This window comes from Lontra canadensis, unplaced genomic scaffold, assembly GCF_010015895.1.
Source record: "Lontra canadensis isolate GAN:19392208 unplaced genomic scaffold, GSC_riverotter_1.0 scaffold49, whole genome shotgun sequence".
NCBI classification, from domain to species: Eukaryota; Metazoa; Chordata; class Mammalia; order Carnivora; family Mustelidae; genus Lontra; species Lontra canadensis.
In genome coordinates, this window is record NW_022631043.1 from 14,320,448 (window position 1) to 14,347,891 (window position 27,444).

Here is a 27,444-nt window from a genome sequence, read left to right on the forward strand (position 1 = left end):
CCCACAAAACTGGTGTCCTAAAGACTGTCAGGAATGGGTTCTTACTGAGTAGCTTTTCCAAACCTCACTTCCCAGGTCCTGCCCCAAGACCAGTGAGTCAGAATCCCTTGTGGGTAAGAGATATAGGAGAGAAGTTGGTAGTAATCCCAAGAATTTGAGACTGAAATAACTCTACAGAGGATTCCAACACACAGTGGGAATGCAGAGGGTTTCAAAAATAAGAAAGACACACGTCTTTACACCCAACTTCATTTTCCACCAAGCACATTTTTTCTTTTTTTTTTTTAAGTAATCTCTACACCCAAGGTGGGACTCCAACTCACCACCCCAAGATCAGGAGTCACATGCTCCTCTCAACTGAGCCAGCCAGTCACCCCTCACAGAAGACATTCTTAACTGTCATTATTACACTAGAGAGGCTGCCTTGAAAAATTTTTTTAAAATGCTTTTTATGTTTAAGTTAGAACAGTGGTTCTCAAACTTTTGTGCGCATCTGTATTAACTGGAGGACTTGTTAAAACACAGATGGGGGCACCTGGGTGGCTCAATTGGTTAAGCGGCTGCCCTCCACTCAGGTCATGATCCCAGAGTCCTGAGATCGAGCCCCACATTGGGCTCCCTGCTCAGTGGAGAGCCTGCTTCTCCCTCTTCCTCTGCCTACTTGTGCTCTCTCTCTCTGTCAAATAAATAAATAAAATCTTTAAAAAATAAATAAATAAAAATTAAAACAAACAAACAAACAGCAGATGACTGGGCCCAAACCCCAGTTTCTGATTTAAGGGGTCTAGAGCCGAGTACGCCAATTTGCACGCTTAACAAACTCTGCTGTCCACGAACCACACTCTGAGAACCGCTGAGTTAGAGCAACAGAATGATTTAGTGGTTACATTCCTCCCCAGACTCACATTTATATATTGCCCTTACATAATTATAGCACATTTACTACATACGAGGTCTTGGGCTGGTGTGGCAGCGGATAAGATAAGGGTAAGATTTAGATCTTGATTGCACTTGAGCAGATTTACTAAGTGGATCTGCTCTCTAAGGCAGGAAGCCTAAGTGTCATTAGATTCAGATAAAGGGGAGATCTCTTTCCTTAGGAGGAGATAAAGGAAAGGATGGAGTGGGAGACCGTTCGAGCGTGGCCCTGAAAAAGGTTTAGGACCCGGACACGTGGGAAGTGTAGAATCACAAAATTATTTTCGCCCTGGCAAAGAGAAAAAAATAAAAACAAAACAAACGAAAACAAACCTCGGCAAACACCCGGAGAAGGTGACATTCTTGCCTCCCGCTCCAGCATTAACGGACTGCAAGCTGCTGGCATCAGGACGAGGAAGGGTATTTTCGGTTTCTAGGCCTCAGTCTCAAACTCCTGGCCTCGCCCTCGCTCTGGAGCTCCCAGAGCGGCTGCCTCAAAGACCCGAGTGCCTGGCCGAGGCCACGGTAGGCGCTTCAGTCCCCAGAAGTCCGAGCAGGACGGGGCCCTCAGGGAGGTTTCGAGCGGCCGCGAGGCCCGTGCCGGGCGATGGGGGGACCTTGCGCTGGGACACTGTTTAGAACACGCTCCAGGTTTAGTCCTGGTGCTAGGGCGGAGCGGACTACGACCAAGCAAGAAGTCCAGAGCTGTTTTTCCCCGTTCCCTGCGTCGGACTTAAAGGTGGCGCCAGCACTTAAGGGGGATGCGCGCTATCCGTTCCTCCACCATCACGCACTGGAGGGGTGGGGACTCCTGTGCACCCTCCTAACTCCGGTGGGAGGGCCGCCCGGGGCGGCGGGGACTGCGCTTGCGCGGCCCCGCCCCATCCCTTCGCCCCGCCCTGTTAGCCCCTGTACGGCCGCTAGGGGTAGCGGCGGCGCCTGCGGCCTGGGAGCGCGGCGGCTTTGAGGGCGCGGGAGCCCTACCTAACGCCGACGAGGGCAGGCAGGAGGGTGGGAAAGCCGGCAGGAGCGGAGGGAGGCGCCGAAGGAAGGCGGCGCGTGGCTGACTCATCCCTCTGGAAGATCAAACTGACAGAGACAAACCCTAGCCAAACCCGCCCGCCCGCGCCGCCCCTCCTCAGCCGGGAGGCGCCCGCCCGCACCGCCTGCCCGCCCTCTCCCGGCCCGGCCGCCTCACAGAAAGTTTCTCTCGTCCGAGGGACCGACGCCGCCGCGGGCCTTTCGGAAGGGCAGGGGGACCGAAAAGGAGGCGATCTCCGCGCGGGCCCGGGGAGTGCATGGTGCCCGGCGCCTCAGCTGCCAGTCAGGAGGACATCGGGGCGGGGTCCGGCCGAGCCTAGCTCCTTCTTCCCCCTGCCTCGCCAGAAATCGCCCTCCCGGACTGCCGCGGGGGTCCCCGCTCCTCAGCCCGCCATGTCCCGGCTGCTGCCGCTGCTGAGGAGCCGGACCGCACGCAGCCTGAGGCCGGGCCCGGCCGCCGCCGCCGCCGCCGCGCCCCGCCCGCCGTCCTGGTGCTGCTGCGGGCGGGGGCTGCTGGCGCTCGCGGCCCCCGGCGCCTCGCGAGGGCTGGGCACCCACCCCAAGAAGGAGCCCATAGAGGCGCTGAACACGGCGCAGGGCGCGCGCGACTTCATCTACAGCCTGCACTCCACGGAGAGGAGCTGCCTGCTCAAGGAGTTGCACCGCTTCGAGTCCATTGCCATCGCGCAAGGTAAGGGGGTCGTGTGAGGGGCGAGCCTGGGGGCCTGGCGTCCCCACCCCCCCGTCGGCGCCCTGGGAGTCCTCGGCCCCTCGGCCCGGGACCCCTACCCCCAGCTCCCATCGCCCATCCGGCCTTGAGCCTGGGATGTCCGGGCCTGGGGGCGGGAGTTGGTGGGGCGGGGGGAGACTTTCCGCCTCCTGTGTGCCCCTAGGGCAGGTAGGACAGGCGCGGATCGTGCCTTGGCAGCCCCGACCGACGCTTGGCTGGTTCCTTCCCAGTCTCTGAAGACGAGCTTCAGCCCAGATCGTGCACCGATACTGTTTTGGTTGTGCTTTGATTTGTTGTGTGCCTCCCCTCCCCAGCCCTCCTGTCCCCCAGGCCCTTGCTGCTTTCTTGTGAACGTGTAGCCACGCAGGTGGCATGCCATGCCCGCTTGAGAAGTGCTGCAAACCCGAGGGCAGGAAGAAACTTTCTTGAAAGGTTATCAAACCGAGGTGTATGCGTGTCAAAAGAAGGTATTGCTTCTAAGGCAGAGATGCTCTCAGCTGTGTTTGCACACACATCTAGTTGTATGAAACTAAGCAGCCGAAGGAAACATTTTCCTGGGAAATGGAAAGAATGGATCAAACCAGCAACTGCAGATACATAACTTGCAAGCAAGCCCCTGTAGGTTCGGCGCTGCACAAGTTAAACTCCAGTTTTTGTTGTTTCCCCAGAGGTTGAAAGAATGAAGTAAATAAGAAGGTATTTTTCTGGGAATCAGGCTCAACAATGAAAAGCAGACTTCTGCTTTAAAGTAATGTGGAAGGGAGAAAGCAAGGCTATTTTTAAGCTAACATGTTAAAATAGGATATTTTTAAAGCCAGTGCAGAATGCTGTAGGTCTGAATTTGAGTGCAGGTGAAAAAGCTAAGAATTCAGAAAATCAAAAGGATGAAAGGAGTAAGCCACCTTAAAATATTTTTGCAGTTTAAATACAGCGGTACAGGCGAAATACATAATACAGACAAAATACATTTATGTTACATTCTGATGTATTTGACATTTTAAAAAAAAGTTTACCTCCCTCCCCAAAGTTGATAGGTACATAAACATCCCATACATTCCTAAGTTTAGAGAACACTGATTGGAACATGGCATTTGATTTGTCAGGGGCACTTGAAAGTGTTTCTTTGGCGGATGTACAGGAATGAAGGAAGGTCACATAAGCATGACTTACCTACTATACTGCTTCTTCGGAAACTTTTTCTTAGTTATGCCTTTGAACTGGTTTTTTTTTCTACATTCAGGGAATTGTGGACCAATTTACAGTACGGGATATTCCAGATATTGTCTGTGTACAATGCTTTAAGGGAAAAATGTAACATCATAATCAGTTCAGTTTTTAAGGGTGTAATCATGCCATTATATGAAGCAGTAATTGAATACTAGCATATTTGTAAGGTATGTTTATACTCATTGTGCGGTTTTAAAAAACTGAGTTCTGAAAATAAGCTCCTGGGAAAACAATATAACCAGTCATATATGCTGTAACATTGATTTTAGAAATGTTTTCTCCATGGACAACACTATTTGAATATACATTGGGCCTTATCTAACTAATTTCTTGGGAATTCTTCTGCATTAACATCATTACAAGTTTGCAGGGCCCTAATGATATAATTTTATGACGATTCTTGAAAAGCACATCCTGTGATACAATTGGATAAATTTTACCTCATACCTTATTGTTTTAGCACAGGCAGTAGCATTGCTGCATTTTCCAATGAAGAGAATTTTAAATTTAACATCGTTTTAAAGGCCTATAAACTTCAGTCAGTGGAGATCAGTTATCGCCAATAAACTTATTAAGTATGTAAGTTATATGAGGTGAAGTTAGTAATTTGTCTTCTTTGTTCAAGATAAGCTGGCAAAAATAGAGGAAACCAATGTCGTAGTTAAATGCTTATCTCCTATTCATAAGCTAAAGAACTTTGAAGTTTAAATAAACTGTTTTTGCTGGTATTGATAACTAAATTATTGCTTGTTGACTCAACTGATACTTGTTGATGCTGCTGTTCCTTATCGTGTTCAATATCAATACGTAGAGTTCCTGTGGAGATCACTGAAATCACCCCCCCCAATCAAATGAAAAACTCCCACGTTTTTCTTTTATTGTTATTTTTTAGATGTTTTTAAATACCCGACTCCACTCGTGTACTAAATGTATGTGTTCTAAATGCATTTTCTGATTAAATAAATTATGTTAAAATGACTTTCGTATTATAGGAAATCTTATGTGTTCTCGGAGAGTGTGCTTGTATGAGTGAAAGCAGTGTTTTGGATTTGGTGTGGAAACATTACAGGAAAAAATCATCTATGCTTTGATATGCCTGTGAAATCTGTTGTTGAGATTTGGTACATTTGTCCTTATCTTTCTTATGTGTTTATCAGTAGGCATGTGATATGGTCTGTGACAAGATAAAGCTTTACATGATTCTAAAGAGATAAGGCAAGCTTTGTGGGATGTCTTATCGAAGTTAAATAGGATATTGTGATTTTTAAATTACAAAATGATTTCCTTCCCACTTTTAAAAAAGTTGATGCTGCCTTCTGAATGTACCTCCTGAACCTGATCTTTGTTTTTCCAGAAACAGTCCATAGTTTCCTGATAGTACTTTGTTGGTTCATTTTTTTTATAAGTAGGACTGGCAAACTGACATTACAGTGGTCTTTCAATTTTAGAAAGATTTTAAAAACAAAATTTTCTCCCAATTTTTGCAATTACTATTTCTATTTATAATTTTTTTTAACTTTTGAGACATACAAGTTTGGATTTTGAAGAATAAGCAATGCTCATTATATTAGTTATACATTGCTATATGACAAATTACCCTAAAACATGGTAGCTTAAAACAGATGTGTTCTATCTCACAGTTTCTGAGGATCAGGAATCTTGTGTAGGCTCAGTAGGACGTCTGACTCAGGGTATCGCACAAAGTTGTTTGAATCAAACTGTTGGCTGGGGCTGTATCAGCTGAAGTCTTGCCTGGGGCTGGAGGGTCCATTTTCAAAAAGGCTCACTCACATGGCTGTTGGCGGGAAGTCTCATTTCTTGCCATGTGGGCCTCTCTACATGGCTTAAGTGTTCTCAGCATGGTAGCTGCCTTCCCCCAGAATGAGTGATAGGAGAGAGGGAGAGCCTAAGCTGGAAGCCACAACCTTTTATAACCCAGTCTTAGAAGAGATAGTCCATGTTTTTTGTCCTGGTACATAGCAAGAGGGTGCAAATACAGGAGGTAGAAATCATTGAGGGCCATCTTGGAGGCTGCCTTCCACACTTACTTAAAGGTGTTAAAATTAATGTTTTTTGGAGAATTACACAGAGAGATAATAGCTGGCATTGGAGGAGGCACAGTGAAAGATACGATTTGAAAAAAGGAGGTTCTTAGGGAATATTTTTGTTAAATGTGTACTCCAGGTATTTTTTAAAATTATTTTTATTAACATATGATGTGTTATTTGCCCCAGGGGTACAGGTCTGTGTATCAATAGGCTTACATGTTTCACAGCATTCACCATAGCACATACCACCTCCCATGTCCATATACTCCAGGTATTTTTAAAATGAAATTTCTTTTACAAATAGTAGGTAAGAAATGTATGGAGGCGAATAGAGCAGTTTTTCTGTTATGTTAGATCTTAATCAGCTTGCTTTTTTAATGTTTCTGTGTAAGTGGTAATTGTGTACGTTTTAAATTTGCTTTTTAAAAGCCATTTATCTACATCTATATAGATACACCATGTAATTCTAAACTTAATCTTGTAATTCTCACCTTTTGTGATTATTAAGGTAGAACGTTTCATTTTGAGAACTTGCCATATACAACAAGAGGCCTTTGGCAAAATGAAAGGCTGGAAGATTAAAATCTGATGTTAAAGTAGATACTTAGAGCACTTAAAAACAAGATTTTTCATTGAGTTCTGATTCACTGGGGATCTTGGACTCTTTAACAAGAGTATCCTCATTTTTCTCAGCCCATGGTAATGTGAGAAAGTAGCAACTCAGTTAAGCTATTGGTTTGTGGGACGAATTGGAGAAAATTGTGGCTTTTGCTCAAAGAGAATAAAAAGAGAGCAATAAAAACATTTCATATTCCAAATTAAGATATGCGAATAAAGATACTTCAGGGCTTTGGTTGAAATAGTAAAAGAGGAATAAGGTGTAACTCACCGTAGACCCAGCAAGAGAGGAAGAATCAGGATAAGGATATGAAATATGAATTGACTCAGAAAGAATGAACTATCTCTAATAAGCTGAGCGCTTTTTTTTTCTTTTTCTTTTTTTTTTTAAGCTGAGAGCTTCTGTATCATGGGCCCAGATAAGTTAAATGAAGCTTTGCTACAATCAGTTATTTTACCAATATGGAAAGAACCTAATTATAGCAGTATATTCCAACAAACTAAATTCTGAATATTTTAGAGTTACTGGCATAGTGGAGTAGTTTTAATTCTAGGGATTACTGCCAGCAGAAAATAGCTAACACAAATAGGATTTTTTCCCTTCCATTATAAAATGGATATGTGCTACTTGACAATTTCTAATCTTCACTCACATATACCTTGATGTTCAGAGTTATGTGCGACTTAAAATAACTGTTCTATTACATTTCATGATTTTGTGAGATCAGCAACATAGGCAGGTCTTGGCTGGATGATTCTTCGTGTTTCATGTGGTATCTCTGGAGGTCACTTCATAAATTATAGCTGGCAGATGTGCTGGTCACAGGGTCCAGGATGGTTTTACTCATATGTCTGATACTTTGGTGGACGTGGCTAGAAGCTGGGCTCCTCTGGAGTGGTTGACCAGAGTAAATGCACATGACCTCACTAGCACAACATTCTTGAGATGACTCTAGTCCTTAGATAATTGAGAGGTCGGGACTCAAAGAGAAAAAGTTCCAAGAGGGCTACACAGAAGCTGTAAGGTTTTTTTATGTTTTGTTTTTTTGTTGTTTTTTTTTTTTTAAAGATTTTATTTATTTATTTGACAGAGCCAGGGAGAGAAGGAACAGAAGCTGGGGGTAGGCGGTGGGAGGGGGAGAAGCAGGCCTCCCTCAGAGCCGGGAGCCCAATATGGGGCGTGATCCCAAGTTGCTGGGATCATGATCTGAGCTGAACGCAGATACTTAATGACTGAGCCACCCAGGCACCCCAGAAGCTGTAAGATTTTATATTAGTTTTCTGTTGCTCCTATAACAAGTTACCACAGATCTGGTGGCTTAAAACAACACAGGTTTATTCTCTTAGAGTTCTGGAGATCTGAAGTCTAAAATGAGACTTAAGGGGGCCAAAATAAAAGTGTCAGCAACACTCAGTCCTTCTGGAGGCTCTGGGGGAGAATCTGTTCCTTGTCTCTTCCAGCTTGCTGCAGTCTTTGGTTCCTGGCCACATCATTCTGATTTCCGCCTTTGTTGTCACATCATCCTCTCCTTCATTTACCTTTTTGCTTCCACCTTATAGGACTCACGTGATTACATTTAGGATCCACCTAGATAACCCTGGATAATCTTTCAAAATCCTTAGTTTAGTACACCTACAAAATCTCTTCTGCCATGTAAACTAAGGTATTCACAGGTTAGAGGATTAGGATGTGGACGTATGTGGGGGCCATTCTTTAGCCTACCACAGATTTGTTATGACCTAGTCTTGGAAGTCCCAGAATGTCATTTCTGCTGCCTGTTGTTGGTTAAGCAAATCACTAAGACCAGCGTAGATTCAAGGAAGGGAAATTAGGAGCATTCCATGTAGATAACCATACCTAACAATTGTAGTTTGTTCCTTTATATCAGTATGTTAAAAAAAATCAACCATTTCTGTTGGAATCTCTTGTCTTTATTAATGGATACCATTAACATACAAGACTTTTGAACATTCTTGTACTGAGTGCTAGTACAGTGATTCCTTTTATATTTGAGATGTATAGGACTTCTTTTTCTGTATCAAGATTTCTCAACCTTGGCCGTATTGACACTTCGGGCTGGATAATTCTTGGTTGCCAGGGCAGTCCTCCACACGGGATATTTAGTAACATCCCTGTCCTCTATCCACTAAATGCCAGTAGTATCCTCCCACCTTCCTCACCCCCTGTGTGCAACCAGTCATGTCTCTGGGTTGGGGGTACGGGGAGGAGTATAGCAAAGTTGCCCTTGTGGAGAGCCATTGCGTTCTCCGCCTTATCTGTCCTTCTCTTCTCTCATCCATTGATACTTGCTATCATCTGTGTATTCTCTGTGCTTTAGGCTTATTGCTTTATTTTACATTTATTTGTCTCTGGTAAAGACAGAGAAGTAACTCATTACCTCCCTATCAGACTCCTCACTTCTCTGTCAAATAAATGAGTGCTATGATAAGTGTTTTCCTTGATTGTGTTACTTCTTCACTCCTAAGTTCTTGATGAAATTCTAAATATTAGATGCTTAGAAAATATGGCTTCAGAAAAGTTCAACACTGTTTCAGTTTAATTCACCAGCAATTAATTTGGTGGTGTCCACCTCACTAGTCACTTACTGTTTACTTTTTATAGCAGTTATGAGAAGCAGATTTTTATAAACAAATCTGTGTATAGGAAAATTAAAATAATAGGTCTGCAATTTATAGGCTTATTCAGAAAGTTAGGTAGAACTAAAGATAATGGATGATCTTGTGCGTTGGCATAACTAACATTGAACCGTTATTAGTGAAGATTGTTTCAGGTTTCCTTTTTTTTTTTTAAGATTTTATTCATTTATTTTTTATCAGAGAGAGAGAGAGAGATAGAGTGAGCAAGTACACACACAAGTAGGGAGAGCGGCAGGCAGAGGGAGAAGCATGCTCCCAGCCACACCAGGAGGGTGGTGAGGGACTCAGTCCCAGGACCCCAGGCTCATGACCTGAGCTAAAGGCAGACACTTAAACCACTGAGCCACTCAGGCATCCCTGTTTCGGATTTTCTAAAAATAGTGGTGGGTTTGGGGGTGCCTGGGTGGCTCAGTGGGTTAAGTCTCTGCCTTTGGCTCAGGTCATGATCCCAGGGTCCTGGGATTGAGCCCCGCATCGCATTGGGTTCTCTGCTCGGCAGGGAGCCTGCTTCCCCCCTCTCCCTGCCTGCTTCTCTGCCTACTTGTGATCTCTCTGTCAAGTAAATAAATAAAATCTTTTAAAAAATAATAGTGGTGAGTTTGTATAACCACACACTTGTCTGGTTTTCTTTGGCATGTCATTGTGTAAAGCTAACTGGAACAATAGGGACTAAATCTCTGAATGCAGATTTTATTAGCATCTTGCTCAATTCAGCTGAATTAATTAGTATGTAGATTTATAGAACTCTGGCCTTGTCTTTGACTCATAGGTTTGTCTGTTTTAAGTTAATTAACAACCACATAAGAACAAGTAGTTGTATGTTAAAATAGAATAACTTAGTTATCCCAAATTATCTGGTAAATGAGAGATTCTTCTAGGCAAAGGACATTACAGGTAACAAGACAACATTTCCCTTAAGCTCTACTTTGATGGCTTTTGGTAGTGGCATATTTGAACGTATTCCATTTTTTTCTTCCTTAGTAAGAGTATAACGAGCACAGTTTAGCTTCTACCAGATGCCAGTGTCTTTATATACTATATTTTAATATTTTTCTTTGGGGCTACTTCTATTTGTAGGCATACTAGTCATCACACCAAATGCCTCCAGAACACTGTGCCTTTTCAGTTGGCATGTTTTTTAGAATCTGTCATAGTGGTAGTGAATGTGTGGGGCTTATAAGCCCCTCCTCCCACTCTCAGGTGCCCTCAGACAATTCTGTTTTCATTCATCCCTTGTGGTTGTGTTGAACTCTTTTCTACTATGTAAAGGAGGTCTGCTTCTTGCTATCTCTGTTACTGTTTCTAATGTGTACTCTTTGTTACTCTTCCATAGTGTTTTTTGTTTTTTTTTCCTTCTCTTTCATTCTTTTTTTCATCCCCCTATGTTTCCTAATAGGATTTACTCCTGATAGACACTTGAAGGTCATTAGACCACTGCTCTCTTGCTAACCAATTGCATTTATCATGTTGTATTGATCTTTTGACTTCTCAGATCTTACAGTGAAGATCTTGTATTTTTTTGCTAACATGGATATGATTGTTCGAAGGATTATTGTTTTAAGCACATAAAAGGTAGTTAACTGAGACATTGTTTTTAAAGTTTCAGGGAAATTTAAATTAGAATGTGCCCTTACTTGGTTTACATTTTCTGTCTTCTGAGTTTTAGGGTAGATTATTTAATATACTGTGTTATTAGAAACATTCATAATTTTAAAAACAGTCTAAAAAAAGTCTAGTATTTTGTAACACAACTTCTGTTGTATAATGGTTCTTAAATTTTATAGAAGACATCCTGTTACTGCCACTATTGCTGTTGCTAATGTCATCTTTACTACCATTAGTTAGCACTTATGGAGTATTTGCTATATGCCAGACATACTGAACTAAGTGAATTTTCAGGTAATTATTTTGTTTATTTATCTCAGAGAGAGAAGGAATTTTTTTTTTCTGTAGACTAAGAAACCAAGGCTCAGAGTTTCCAAGATCCTACAACCTGTGTGGCAGAGTAGTTTTTAATTTAGTTTTTTATTACACCTTTCTGGGTACTCAGACTTGGGATTTTTACACACATTGGGGGAAAAAAATAGCACCTCAAATGCTCAATAAAAGTCTCATGTGCTGGTTAACATTCCTTAGTCTATCTTCTGTATATTTTACAATATACAACATTCAACAGAAAAGCGAATATGGTATTGTTACTTTGAAAATAAGGGAAGTCAAAGTGAAAATCAATATGCAAAAAAAGTTTATAAACCTCTTAAAAAGTTTGTATATAAAAACTTTATATGTGAGAGTTTTGGAAGAGTCTGAAAACTAGTATTCGAGACTGCTGACCTAAGTTTCTATTTTTTTTTTTTTTAAGATTTTATTTATTTATTTGACAGAGTGAAAGAGAGTGAGAGAGCACAAGCAGGGGAAGCAGCAGAGGGAGAGGGAGAAGAAGGCTCCCCACTGAGTAGGGAGTTGAATGTGGAGCTCACTTCCAGGACCCTGGGATCATTACCTGAGCTGAAGGCAGATGCCCAACCAACTGAGCCCCCCAGCCCCCCCACCAATAAATTTCTAATTTTAATTTCCTTAAATTTTCTAAGGGAGTTGTTGGATTTTTAAAAAATATGTAACACACTATTCATAGGAAAGCTTTCCAGCTTTGGAAATTTATTTATTTGGCAAATATTTGTTACGGTACCTACCTATAATAGACGTTGTGCTAGCTGTTGGGGCTATATCAGAGAATTAATTTGGCAAAATACTTTCATAAAGTTTACCATTTTGAGAAAGGGAAGATACGAACAATAAAGTAAATAAGCAAGATAATTGATAGTGTGTGCTATTAGATAATAAACAGAATGACACTTTCTTTAGATAAGGTGATCTGGGAAGGCCTTTTTGTAGGTGATATTTAAGCTGAAAAGAAAGGATTGATGAGGAACCAGTCATTCAGACAGTAAGAGGAAGAGCATTCTGAGAAGAAGGAAAAGCAAATACCAAGACCCTGAGATAGGAAGAGACTTGGAACAGTGTCGAAATTGATAGAAGGCAAACATGAGTGCAATTTAAAGAACAAAGGGGAGCGTGGAATGAGATGAGATAGGCAGGTAGGCAGAAAGCAAGATTAGTCAGGGCCTTTCTAGGTAAACTGTATGAAGGCCATTCCAGAGTTGAAACAGAGTGAAGTAATGGAATTTAAAAAGCACTTGGCTGGGGCGCCTGGGTGGCTCAGCGGGTTAAAGCCTCTGCCTGCGGCTCAGGTCATGATCCCAGTGTCCGCATCGGGCTGTCTGCTCAGCAGGGAGCCTGCTTCCTCCTCTCTCTCTGCCTGCCTCTCTGCCTACTTGTGATCTCTGTCTGTCAAATAAATAAAAATCTAAAAATAAATAAATAAATAAATAAATAGCACTTGGCTGCTTTTAGAGAACAAACTGGAGGGTGCAAATGCATAAGTTAGGAGACCGCTTAGAAAACTGTTGCAGTATTTTGAGCTAGCGATGTTGAGGGCTTAGACTACGCAGCCACGGAGATGAAGAGAAGGGGATGGATTCAAGATGTATATTTGAGAGTGAATTGATAGGACTGCTGATGAGTTAGAAAGGGACAGGTAATTAAGGGAAAGGACATAGTAAGTGATGACTCAGGTTTCTGCCTATAGTAATTGAGTGAAAGGTGGTGCTATTAGCTGCTGGAGAGAAGACTGGGGAAAAATAGATTAGGGTGTGTGTGTGTGTGTGTTCACCTAAATCTGGAATTCATATGGGAAATTGAGGCTGCAAATATAAGTGTGGGTATCAACAGTTTTATGTAGATGCTACTTATCGTAGGGGAGAGGAGGGCACTCAAGGTGAGAGTCTAGATAAGGGGTGGGAAAACTACGGGCCACAGGCAAATCTAGCTTGCCACTTCTGCTTGTAAATAAAGTTTATTGCAGTAGAGACACACTCATTCATTTATTTATTGCCTGTGGCTGCTTTTGTGCTATAATGGCAGAGTTCAGTAGTCATGATAGAGACCATAATGGCCCCCCAAAGCCTAAAATATTTAGAATCCCTTTACAGAAACTGTTTGCCAGTCTTTAGGTAGAGAAGAGGAAAAAGCCCATGATTGAGACTGAAGCTCCAGAATTTCAAAGTCAGAAGAGTAGGAGCCAGCAAAGAAGATTGTGAAGAAGGGCATCCAGTGAAATTAGGAAAAGCAAAGAGTTTTGAAGCGAAGAATGTGGAAATGATCTGCTATGATGTATGGTGCTGAGAGGGCTAGTAAGATAGAATTTGCTTACAAGGAAGTGTGACCCTGGTGATCCTGGAAATATCTCTTTGGTAGGGGGACATATTTGAATAGGTTGAACAGAGAATTAACTAAAAACACTGCTTAGTCTTAATTTCAGTATTAGTCTTTTAGAAATTAAAAAATATTTACTTTCTTTACAGAAGCAAAGTTGGCAAACTTTTTCTAAAGGGCCGGTTGTAAATATTTTAGGCACTGTACACCAAAAGGCAAAATTGAGGCTATTAATATAGTATTTACATAAGAGAACACAAATTTCCACAGATTTGTCATTGTTGTTGTTCTTTATTTTTTTTAATTTTTATTTATTTTTTCCTCATTTTATTTTATTTCTTTTCAGTGTTCCAGCATGTATTGTTTATGCACTACACCCAGTGCTCCACGCAGTACATGTCCTCCATAGTACTCACCACCAGGCTTACCCAACCCCCCACTCCCCTCTCCTCCCAAGCCCTCAGTTTGTTTCCCAGAGTCCACAGTCTCTCATGGTTTGTCTCCCCCTCCAATTTCCCCCAACTCACTTCTCCTCTCCATCTCCCCAAGTCCTCCATGTTATTCCTTATGCTCCATAAGTAAGTGAAACCATATGATACTTAACTCTCTCTGCTTGACTTATTTCACTCAGCATAATCTCTTCCAGTCCCATCCATGTTGATACAAAAGTTGGGTATTCATCCTTTCTGATGGAGACATAATACTCCATAGTATATATGGACCATATCTTCTTTATCCATTTGTCTGTTGAAGGGCATCTTGGCTCTTTCCACAGTTTGGTGACTGTAGCCATTGCTGCTAGAAACGCTGGGGTACAGATGGCCCTTCTTTTTACTACATCAGTATCTTTGGGGTAAATACCCAGTAGTGCAATTGCAGGGTCATAGGGTAGCTCTATTTTTAATTTCTTAAGGAATCTCCACACTGTTTTCCAAAGTAGCTGCACCAACTTGCATTCCCACCAATAGTGTAAGAGGGTTCCCCTTTATCCACATCCTCTCCAACACATGTTGTTTACTGTCTTGTTGATTTTGGCCATTCTAACTGGTATAAGGTGGTATCTCAGTGTGGTTTTGATTTGAATCTCCCTGATGGCTAATGACGATGAACATTTTTTCATGTGTCTGTTAGCCGGTTGTATGTTTTCTTTGGAGAAGTGTCTGTTCATGCCCTCTGCCCATTTTTTTGACGTGATTATCTGTTTTGTGTGTGTTGAGTTTGAGGAGTTCTTTACAGATCTTGAATATCAGCCCTTAGTAGTGTCATTTGGAAATATCTTCTCTCATTTTGTGGGTTGCCTCTTTGTTTTGTTGACTGTTTCCTTTGCTGTGCAGAACCTTTTGATCTTGATGAAGTCCCAAAAGTTCATTTTCACTTTTGTTCCCTTTGCCTTTGGAGACATATCTTGAAAGAAGTTGCTGTGGCCGATGTGGAAGAGATTACTGCCTATATTCTCCTCTAGGATTTTGATAGATTCCTGCCTCACATGGAGGCCTTTTACCCATTTCGAGTTTATCTTTGTGTATGGTGTTAGAGGATGGTTGAGTTTCATTCTTCTACATGTAGCTGTCCAATTTTCCCAGCACTATTTATTGAAGAGACTCTCTTTTTTCCACTCTATATTTTTTCCTGCTTTGTCGAAGATTATTTGACCATAGACTTGAGGGTCCATATCTGGGCTCTCTACTCTGTTCCACTGGTCTATATATCTATTTTTGTGCCAGTGTCATGCTGTCTTGGTGATCACAACTTTGTAGTAAAGCTTGAAATGAGGCAACGTCATGCCCCCAGTTTTGTTTTTCTTTTTCAATATTTCCTCAACAATGTAGGGTCTCTTCTGCTTCCATACAAATTTTAGGATTGTTTGTTCCAGCTCATTGAAAAATGCCAGTGGAATTTTGATCAGGATAGCACTGAAAGTATAGATTGCTCTAGACAATATAGACATTTTAACAATGTTTATTCTTCCTATCCATGAGCACGGAATGGTTTTTCATCTTTTGGTGTCTTCTTCAATTTCTTTCATAAAACTTCTATAGTTCCTTCAGTACAGATCCTTTCACAGATGTTTTTAATTGGCAAATTTAAAATATAATAAATAACTTGAGTACAAGTTTTTTAAATATAGGTCTTCTAATGAGGAGGATGGAATTATTTTTGGAGGATAACATTTAGCTTAATTGGGGTTCAATATTAGTGTTCTTTATTGTCAAAATTGTTTGCAGATATTACATGTTAATGCCAGTCTATAATGAGATTTTACGTATTTCATCTTTGAAGATGTCTTTTTCACATTGTTGGGTACCTCCAAATATTGGCATCAGTCTGTAAGCCTATGATTTTAAATGAACGTATTGATTGCTTAGAAGACATGGAATTCTATTAGATTCTTCTCTTGATATTTGTCTTTTCACATATTACATTGTAGATTAATCCTTTCCAATTTGTGGTAGGTAGAAGCTCCTCAATTGCACAGTTAAATGGATTTTGAAATACAGATCTTGCATTGAGGTTTGAAGAGTGCTGCTGGAATTGTGGTTTGAGCTAGGAAAATGAAACTGCTACATATTTCTGTGGAAATAAAGATCTTGCCTCTTAACTTTTAACAGTAAGGGAAGTATATAAAGCAGCTTAACATTCCTTGTGAATCAAATATTAGTTGTCTTCCAGTGACTGCTGTTTAATATTTCATATTTAAGTGCTGTTTTGGGTTGAATTTCTTAAATATTATCATGGCCACAGGTAATTTCCATAACCATTCAGTGTTTGATAATAGTAGTTAAGGGCTGTTCTTCCAACTATTTAAAATGTAAAATAATTTTTAGCTCACTGACTATATAAAAAAAATGGCTGGATTTGGCTTGAAGGCCTTAGCTTACTGACCCCTACAGTTATTTGTAACTTATTTATTGAAAATTTTGGACATTAATTACAGTATGTCATATAAAGGAAAGGAGTTGTTTTAATAACATGAAGTGTGTGTGTGTGTATGTATGTGTGTGTATGTGTATATACGTGATAGGGGCCAAGGTCAGACTGCCCCATGATGGGCCACTTTGGCATGAAGATTATTTTTGAGTTAAAGGCAAATAAAACCCAGCAGATTCAGGGAAGTCTCTTTATTTCCCGTACAACTGCCTAAAATATTTCAGATAGAGGACCTGCTCCAGGAAGAAAGCTATCACCACAGAGAACTATGATATAAGCTAGGTATTGTAGACAGGGAGGAACATGGCAAGGCTTGTTTGCTCTGTCTTCTCTGTCCCATTGTTTCTGAGTGGCCCAGCAAATATTTGTTCACCAAATGTTTACTCTTTGTTATCTTTTGTAAATTGCATTCCTTCCCTTTGAAGACCCCTACCCTCTTTTTCTTAGTTCAGAATGACATGTATACATCATTGGAATTTTTGGAATTTTTTTTAATTGTAAAGATTTTATTTATATATTTCACAGAGAGAGAGAGAGAGCGCGCGAGCATAAGCAGGGGGAGTGGCAGGTAAAGGGAGGGGAAGTGGCAGGCAGAGGGAGAGGGAGAAGTAGACTCCCTGCTAAGCAGGTACCCCACCATGGGTTTCTGTCCCAGGACCTTGGGATCATGACCTGAGCCAAAGGCAGATGCTTAATCAACTGAACAACCACATCTGTGTGGATTCCCCCTACATAATTAAGTTAAATTTTATTTTCTTCTGTTAATATGTCTCATGTCAATTTGATTCTTAATCCAGCTAAAAGGACCTAGAAGGGGACAGGAAATTTTTGCTTCACTACACTATATTTTGTATATCTCTCAATTCTACTAGTCCATTATCCATAATGGAAGAAACACCTTACTTACAAAAGTCTTATTTTTTTTTTTAGGCTTGTTCTCTCATAACTATAACAAGGGTTTAATGATATGCTCTCTATCTAATATCTCTCCCAGCTCTGTAGTGCACTTTAAAACATATACTAAGTCTCCTCCTTAAAAAAAAAAAAAAAAATCCAATGAAATGAGTGTAACTCCCTTAAATGCTAGAGAGATGTCTTCCACTTGCTTTCTAACTTCCAGTGGAACCTAATTATACAACGTTGCAATCATTTATGTTATTTTTGATTGGGAAACTAGTACTAGTTACAAAACCTCCAGGTAAAATTTTAGAGAAATTCATGCCAATTTTTGCCATTTTAGTGCTTGAAATTTTATTAATTTTTTTTTTCTAATTTAACAATTTGAAGTCCTACTATATACTTTCCTGACATTATTGAGGCACTTGATAGGGTTCTTAAAATTATGAAGTTTATGTTTTAGAGGGGGTAGAGATATTTTAGCTGGAAATTATAATGCAGTGTGTTAAGTGTTGTAATAGGGTTTAGAATGCATTGAAGTATTAGAGGGATAACTAGGGAGCGATAACTAGGGAGTGGAGAAATGCAGAGGGATGATGTTACCTTATAGAAAGTAACATTCAAGTTGAAACCTAGAACTCAGTAGGAGGTAGGTGGATCAGGCGTGTGTGCATAGAATTGTGGAGGTGAACTATCATGAATAATGCCATCATGTTTGCAATTTGGGAAAGATCACTGTGCATATAGCACAATACAGGGATAGTAGAAGGATTAGACTAGAGACGGGAGCAAGGAAATTAATTAGGCGAACTTTGCAGAAATCAAAGAAAGGTGATAGAGACCTGAACTAGGCTAGTGGAAATAAGGTTAGAAAGAGGTAAACATATTCAAGAGAGTTTATTTAGGAGTTAAATATTAAAACATTTAACTGGACAATAGAATATGTGTTCACTGACAGGGATATGAAATAAAAAGGTGAACCAAAGATGATCCTCAGATTTCTGGTTTGAGCCATTGACAAGATAATGATATTATTTACAATAGAATGGACCATGCAGGGCCCCAAGCAGATTTTGGAGTGGAGAAGATGTATTCATTTTTAGCTTCTTTGGTATTGGGTATTTGTGAGATAACCATATATAAAGATAACCAATATTTAACTGGCTGTATGAACCCTGGAGCTCCAGGATAAGATGCAAATTTGGGAATCCTACCCATGTAGTTAGCAAGTAAGGCCAGGGAGATTATGTAGAGTGAAGAGAAGATCCAGGAGAGAACTATGACCAACATTTACTGGAGGGGAAGAGGAAGAAGAACCAAAACTAGGAATAGACCAAGAAGGAATGTTCACAAAGACAGGAAAAATATAAAAAATAGTGTATCCCAGAAGAAAAGTGAAAATATTTCAAGAAAGAGGGAATAATTTGATACTTTAGATGGGTCAAGTAAGAGGAAGACTGTTGGGAAAAAGAAGAGGTCTGTTGGATTTAAAATCATAAAAAAGACTGAGGTCTTTGTCAGAAGCAGTCTTAGAAGAACTCTGTGGGGAGAATCCAGATTTTAGTTGGTTGAAGAAGGAGAATCAATAAGGAAGGAGTCAACTCCATTTTTTTTTTTTAAGATTTATTTATTTGAGAGAAGGGGGTCGGGGGGGTGGGAGGAGACAGAGGGAGAGGGAGAGAGAAACTCAGGCAGACTCTGTGCTAAGTGCAGAGGCCCATGCAGGCTAATCCCTCGACTCTGAGATCAGACCTGAGCTGAAACTGAGAGTTGGACACTTTAACTGACTGTGCGACCCAGGTGCCCCAGGAAGGATTTAATTCTCAAAGGGAATTTTGGATATGGAGGGCAGGACATAGTTGGGTAGTAGCTTAAGTTTATCTGAGATTATCTCTTATAGGTCAGAAGTCTGAACTTTATTTAAATATTTGTTACTAGTATGCTCATTTCTTACAGACAGTCCTATAGAATTCTAGTCCATCAGGGACATTATTCTCATGCTATATGAATTCAAATTTCCGAAAGCCAATTGCAGATGATACCAAAAAAATGACTCACATATATCAAGATAAGATTAAATTAATAAGCAGTTGAGGTGCCTGGGGGGCTCAGTTGGTTAAGTGTCTGCCTTTGGCTCAGGTCGTGATACCAGGATCCTGGGATGGAGTCCCACATTGGGCTCTCTGCTCAGCAGGAAGTCTCCTGCTCCTCACTCTCCCTCTGTGTTCTCCCTCTCTCAAATAAATAAAATGTTATTTAAAAAATAAGCAGTTGTTTTAAAATTGTGTTGTATATTATGCCTTTAAACTTTACTAATGGGGGGCACCTGGGTGGCTCAGTGGGTTAAGCTTCTGCCTTCAGCTCAGGTCATGATCTTAGGGCCCTGGGATCGAGCCCCACGTCGGGCTCTCTGCTCAGCAGGGCGCCTGCTTTCCCCTTCCTCTCTCTCTGCCTGCCTCTCTGCCTACTTGTGATCTCTCTGTGTGTGTCAAATAAATAAAATCTTAAAAAAAATACTATTTAAACTTTATTAATGGAAACTTTTTTTATAGATTTAATTTTTATATTATCTGTATTTTCTTAGAACCAGTACCTGCAAGATACCAGCTTTTACCATTATAAAATTTTTCAGCTGTAATATATCTTAATTGAAATTCTATGTTTTATTATATTTACATAAAGCTTTAGCTATTTCATATTTTCAGAAATTCCCATTCTTACAAGTTAACAGATTTTTATGTTATCAACAATCTCTTGTTTTTTTCTGCAGTTCCATTAAAATTTTTATAGAAATCAAAGAGATGATTGAAAACTATTTTTCAAATTAAAATGCTTAAGAGATAGGAGGAACACTTTTTCCCGGGATGTGGAATTTCAGTGATAAGAGAACTGGACAGTTGCTTTGGTGACCTGGACAGCTGGTCGCCCTACCTGCCCCAAGGGTAATAGTGTTTTTGCCCTTAAGGCTTTTGGCTCAGAGTATAGATTGAAAAAGGATCTAGATAGAGTTTCATTGTTTCTCCTACACAACTGTTTCTCCCCTCCTCTAGGTCTGCACCACAATGAACACTTTATTAGGGCTCTCTCTAATATTTTTTTCATCTGGTGGGATTTCTGGTAAAAAAACCTGCAAGAATGTGCAGATTCTTCCAGTTTATGCATACCCTGGTACCTTCACACTGTCCTTCCAGCCCTTACTCTGTCATCACCTGTTCCCTTACTGCTTTAGCTGTATTCTTACGGTATCTGGTTGCATCTGTCGCAACTAAGCAAGTGCTAATGCCTCCTCTGTCCTTGTAGGTGCCTGCCTCTTATTTCCCCCGAGACTTGAGTTCTCTGATAGGTTAAAAATAAGTCATGCATTTGAATTTAGTGTGACTTTGTTTCACCCTAATGGTGAGAGCAAACGTCTTTGTAGCTTTCAGTATCCCACAGTGGAAAATAGAGCCCTGCTTCACAAAGCTTAATGTACGTATAAAATCATCTGGAACTCTTATTGAAATGCGGGTTCTGTTTCAGTAGATTTGAAGTGGGACCTAGAACTCTGCATTTCTAACAAGTTTGCAGTGATCTTGATGCTGCAGGTCCATTGAGTGCAAGGTTATAGAAGGTGTTTGTGTTTTTGTTTTTAAGGTTGGAAAGAGTTGAGGTCATGTGGATGTTTGAATTATGAAAGAAAACAGGCAAACATGTGAGAGTCATAATGTAAGATGCGGCACATTTTGTGAGCTGGCAGAATTTTTGTATGTGTTGTGACTAAGATCTTACAGTTAAAAAAAATTAGTTTAGCTTTTTTTTTTCTGCTTAAAGGGGCTTCTTAAAGACATTAACAAAAATGTAAATCATTAACACTGATTTTATAGTTGTACAACAATCACTTTTGGATTATAAATGTTGTAATGATGCATTCTTTTTTGTTCATTTATTTCATTTTCCATGAATACTTTGAATATAGTGTCCATTGGTTAGTTTCATTTTTCAGTGTACCATGCCCCTAGTGTTTTTTTTTTTTCTTTTGATTTCCTTCATTCTGTTCTTTTTCCTGTGTTTTCTCTACTTAATTTTGTATTGCTTTTAAAATTGTGAAACATGGGGTGCCTGGGTGTCTCAGTCATTTGAGCATCTGACTCTTGATTTCTTCTCAGGTCACGACTTAGGGTCATGAGATAAAGCCCCACATTGGGCTCCACGTACAGTGGGAGTCCACTTTTCTCCTTCTCCCTCTGCCCCTCCCCTACCCGTGTGCTGTCTCTCTCTCAAAGAAATAAATCTTTAAAAACAAATAAAAATAACATTTTGAAACAATCTCAGATTTATCTCTGTCCATATGTTTATATAACAAATCTCAGAGTTTCAAGGATGGTACAATAAGCTTTTTTTTTTTTTTTCTTTCCCCCGAGTCACTTGAGAATAAGTTGCTGACATGATGCCGTATCATCTCTGTCATAGGTTGAGTTCTGTGGGAAGCAATTTCTGAAACTGATTAGCATGCAGGAAGTTTATTAAGGAATGGTGTTGAAATCCTCATCTTTGAAAGGGAAGGGAAGGAAGTAGGTTTGGGCAGAGGTACAAGTAAAGTGATGCAGTTTCAGTGGAAGCCTCAGTTTACCTTGTGGAGAGTTCTATAGATGGGATGACCCTTCACTTTTGTTCTGAGCTGGGTGAGTGGTCAGGACCTCTGCCTCTGTAAAAACGAGTTGTTGGATATGGACAGGGTACAGAGCCTTGGGTGAGGCAACATTCTTCGGCTGAGGCCGTCTCCTATGTTGTCTGACCATTGAGAGCTCTCTCTTGGCAGGAAGACTTCAAGCAGTTAAGGATTGACTATGTATTGCAGTGTCCACTACAGCTGGAATACTTTGGCTTGTGTTTCCTACAAATGAGAACATTGCTTTATATAGCACAATTTAATATGTACTACCATCTAAGTATTCTGAAGTAGTTCACTTTCATCAGTTCTCCCAATAATGTTCCTTTATAACAAAAAAAATCCAGTGCAGAGTCACATGTTACATTTAGTTGTTCCGTATCTTTAATTTCCTTCCGTCTGAAACAGTTCCTCCCTCTTAGACTTGGTTTTCATGACCTTGGCACTTTTGAGATTACAGACCAATTATTTTGTAGCATGTACTTCAATTTAGCTTTGTCTCTTTCCTCAGGAATAGATTCCAGTTTTGCATCTTTGGCAGGAATGTCATAGAAGTGGTGTTATGTTCTTTTTCATCCTATCAGTTGTCCATGATTTTAATTTGTCCCTGGTCATGTTAACCATTTCCAGGTTGACCATTTTCTCCGAATAGTTAACGAAAGTGGTATCTGTCTGACTTATCTACTATAAATTTATTATTTTCCTTTTGGTAATTAATAAATATTTTGTGAAGTTACTTTGAGTCTATGAAATATTCCATTCCTCATCAATTCAACTATTAATTTATTAGTTAATTAATTGATATAGTCATGGATTCTTTTTCTATTTAATGGTTTATAATTTATTACTCTCATATTTGATTTGCTAATTATTCCGTATTTCACTAATGGGAACCCCTTCAGACTGGCTTCTTTCTCTTTTTGACATATCCACATTACTCTTTGAACATTTTCTTTTTCCTTATTTTCTGGCACCATAAGATATTCCAGATTTCTCTTGGACTTTTTCTGCTCTAGCCCTGGAATCAGCCATTGTTACAAGGAGCCCTGGTTTCTTTAGTGTAGAATGGTATTCTTTAGTGTAGAATGGTATTTAGAAACCAAGATGGGGGCGCCTGGGTGGCTCAGTGGGTTAAAGCCTCTACCTTTAGCTCAGGTCATGATCTCACGGTCCTGGGATCGAGCCCCACATCGGGCTCTCTGCTCAGCAGGGAGCCTGCTTCCTCCTCTCTCTCTGCCTGCCTCTCTGCCTACTTGTGATCTGTCAAATAAATAAATAAAAATCTTAAAAAAAAACCAAAACCAAGATCTGGCCATTAGATGCGCTCATAGCTCTTGGGGTGTTGCTATTTCCACCCCCACTGTGGACAGGGCTAGTGAATATATAAATATATGTATTTATATATATAATATCATTTCTGTTTCTCTATATTATAAAATGAGAGTTCATAGCAGTTTCTTCAATTCTGACCTAGTGCCACAGCGTACATCCTAGTTTTCTCTCTTCCTGTATTTCTAACTCTATTCTATGACAAAAAAAACCTGACTCCCATTATCTTTAATATACTTATTAATTATATCACTTTTTCTACATGTCACCAATATCCCATCACCACCACTGCCAACATACTCCTATATAGATGCTCTTCTCAACCTAACTATAGCACTGACACCCTGAGCCACATCCCCTCTCTTTTATCATAGGGAAGCCTTTCTCACCTTATTTGGGTTCTGACAGATTGTCCCAGACTGACCGCTGTGTGAACACTTCCTCCCTCACCCTTGAGCTTCTTTCTCTGAGACCCTGTCCTGCCTCCCACACAGTTGCCTACCTCATTGATTCCCACTTTATGGCTTTTAGACTGAATTTTATGGGAAGGAAAAGGGAAACCTCCCTCCCCTCACTTATTTAAATCTTTGCAGTGCTTTAAGGCCAGATTCAAAACTTCTTCCTGGGGGCTGTCTCCCATTTCTTAAGGCTACAAATTTTCCGTTTTGAAAACTTACATGTTTTTTTTTTTTTTCCCTCTAATCATCTCATATATGTTTATATATCCTTGAGATTAGGGCTATTTTCTTCTTTGTTTTTTGTTGTTTTTGTTTGCTTTTTGGTAGTTTTTAATAACATTTTTTTCAGCAATGAATGCACATTTTAAAAAGCTTTGCCAGCTGATTTATGATAAAATTATTTTACTTCTATTAAACATAAGATTCAGTCACTGAACTTTGCTTTAGTTAGCTATTCTTTCACAGATAGTTGAATGATAGTAAATTAAGTGATTTAAGTGGAAAACATTTAACTTCTAAGGAAGAGAATCTTATTCTCTTTTATTTTCCATTAGCTTGTATATATAGAAAAATAATATATATGAAATTCTAATGCCCTGTTTTTTCCCTGGATTTATGCCCATTTCATTAAATAATCCAGTTTTTATTATTATAAGCATTCCTTGCTTTGCATAGTCCCCAAATGCACCAATTTCAGTGACTATGTTTTAGTTACATAACATCAGTTTTGAACAACACAGTTCAAATTTTATTTACTCTAGTATGTTAACTGTGAGTAATTGTATAAAATGCAAACTTTGCCATCTGCAAGCACTGTGTAACAACAGATGTGCATCATGATCATGACCAATCATATCACTCTTTCAGTCTCTCTGTGACTGGTCACTACTTAATCTGTTGTTCAGTTCACACATAGAAAACAAAATGTGTGGTTTGCATTGCCTTCTTGTCTCTTAATGATAAACCCATGAGATGTTTTGAAAAAGTGGGTAATCAAAAGAGAATTGACCAAAAAAGGTGAAAGTACAGCAAGAAATGAAAAGTGATCATGCATTAGTTTTACTATTCTAAATTTCCCTTTATGTTCAGAACTGCTGGCAAGAGAATTTTTATTGTTCTGAAAAAAATTTTAAAGGCCACAGAACAATTGTAATTTTCCCCATTGGTATTAAAGCTTTATGGTTTCATCTTGCATTGTCATTTTTTTTTTAATTTCTTTTCAGCATAACAGTATTCATTGTTTTTTGCACCACACCCAGTGCTCCATGCTATCTGTGCCCTCCCTAATACCCACCACCTTGTTCCCCCAACCTCCCACCTCCCCGCCCCTTCAAGACCCTCAGGTTGTTTTTCAGAGTCCATAATCTCTCATGGTTCACCTCCCCTTCCATTTTCCCTCAACTCCCTTCTCCTCTCCATCTCCCTATGTCCTCCATGTTATTTGTTATGCTCCACAAATAAGTGGTACCATATGATAATCGACTCTCTCTGCTTGACTTATTTCACTCAGCATAATCTCTTCCAGTCTCGTCCATGTTGCTACAAAAGTTGGGTATTCATCCTTTACTTCAAAATTTCATATATATTTTTTATTTATACATATTTTATTTACTTTATCATTTGAGTACCTTTTAATTTTATAATATTTTTAGCATGCAGATATCCCAAACCTGAAATTGCCATTGTGAAGCAAGCAAAGAAGGTATCATCAGCAGAGACCCCTGATAGTTTTGGTATAGTACAATCTTAACAATATTGATTCATTGTCAGATGTTATTGCAAATAACAAAGCACCTATTTGACAGAACTTCTTGCCTGTCTGAAATAGAATCTTTTGGTTATAATAATAATCTTTGTTTTTTGCACCTGTGTTTTAGACTATCTGTAGAGTATTTATTTTTATTATCTAACCCTAGGCTTTGTGGATGGAATAATAATTGCATGTTTAATTAACTGAAGGATTAAATTTATAACCTTAACAAGACACAAAACCATTTGTATGTAATTATATATAAATGATATATTTTAAAAAATTATTGAAATGGGCCACCTGGTTGGCTCAGTCAATTAAACATCCGACTCTTGATTTCGTTTCAGGTCGTGATCTCAGAGCCCTGAGATTGAGCCCTGTGCCGGGCTCCATGATGGTTATGGAGCCTTCTTAAGATTTTCTCCTACGCCCTCTGCTCCTCCCCACTCACTCCTGTGTGCTCAGTCTGTCTCTCTCTCAAAAAAAAAAAAAAAAAAAAATTGAAGTAACCAAGAGAGTGAGACATAAGAAGCAACAAAAATTATGAATTTCTTTAGGATGAATGAGTAGGGAAAAAAGGACCACAAACAGGAAAATCTTCAGAATATTATAAGGAGAAACTGTTTTTAAGTAACTGAACTTCAGGAAATACATGTTTGTTTGTTTGTTTTTAAGATTTTTATTTATTTATTTATTTGACAGAGATCACAAGTAGGCAGAGAGGCAGGCAGAGAGAGAGAGAGGAGGAAGCAGGCTCCCCGCTGAGCAGAGAGCCCGATGTGGGGCTCAATCCCAGGACACTGGAATCATGACCTGAGCTGAAGGCAGAGGCTTTAACCCACTGAGCCACCCAGGTGCCCCGGGAAATACATTTTTAAAATATATTTTTGAATATTTCATAGCCTTATTTTATTTTAAAGTCATTCATGAATTTTTTTTAGACTCAGTTTCCATACAGCTTGGTATCTAACTTGTGCTGCATGTGCTTGTTGGAGGAATTATGTTGTGTGCATGTGCATGTGTGTGGTTATAAGAGAGACAAAGATAAGGGAAGGGAAGGAGAAATAAAAATAACTATCTCTCTGTCCTTATTTTATTTATTTTGATTACTATTTAATATATGTTGTCTAAGAAGTATAACACATGTATGAAAAGATACCAAAAATATTTTATGGAACAATTGAAATTTTGTAAAAATAAAGGTTAAATGCAATTCAGTTTTCTTAGAATGTATATATATTGTCAAGAGCAAAGACCAGTCTATAAAACTTAAGAGAAATATAGATAGATAGATATATACATACATACATTAACAGATTAGTACATTTCCTGTAAAAAATCCTGCTGTATATTCTATTTGACCAATTCTGATGTAATTTTAAAATTAAAAAGTTTTCGTGTCTGTGTATATGTAGAAGTTAAATGTTTAATACTAATGTCTTTTTTGTTGTTGATGTTAGAGAGCTTGAGAGAATGTGGGTGTGGGAGGGGCAGGGGGAAAGGGAGAGAGAGAATCTTAAGGAGGCTCCATGCGTAGCGTGGAGTCCAATAAAGGGCTTGATCTCATGACCCTGAGATCATGACCTGAGCTGAAATCAAGAGTTGGTTAAATCAAGAGCTTAACCAACTGAGCCTTCTAGACGCACTAAAGCAAATGTCTTTTTAATAATAAAGTTTTAATTTTGAATTATTCTGAAGATTGTTTACTTAGCCTTCATTTTTAGGATAACATAGGGAAAAAGGAATGATAATGATTCTGTAGATGATCACAGCAGCAGGAGGTAAAGTGCTGCTGAACAATAATTATATTAATAGTAGAACTTAACCTGTCAGTGATCACCTTTTGAGACTCAGTCTTTAGTTGTATCCCTGCTTACTGTAGGGTGCTTTTTTGAGTATTTAGTTGATAGCACTATATA

The 27,444-nt window shown here is 39.5% G+C and overlaps 1 protein-coding gene across 4 annotated transcripts in view; it reads left to right on the plus strand.

Moving 5' to 3' along the window:
- Positions 1 to 1,840: 1,840 nt before the first annotated feature.
- TMEM65 (transmembrane protein 65) overlaps positions 1,841 to 27,444 on the plus strand; it is a 74,626-nt gene continuing 49,022 nt past the window's right edge. The window contains exons 1-2 of one of the 4 annotated variants that reach the window (XM_032873587.1): positions 1,841 to 2,650; positions 25,428 to 25,508. In XM_032873587.1, the coding sequence (XP_032729478.1) occupies positions 2,353 to 2,650; positions 25,428 to 25,508 (379 nt within the window). In that variant the 5' untranslated portion in view covers positions 1,841 to 2,352. The remainder of the gene's footprint in view (positions 2,651 to 25,427; positions 25,509 to 27,444) is intronic. The other 3 variants (XM_032873589.1, XM_032873588.1, XM_032873590.1) reach the window with 3 other exon arrangements.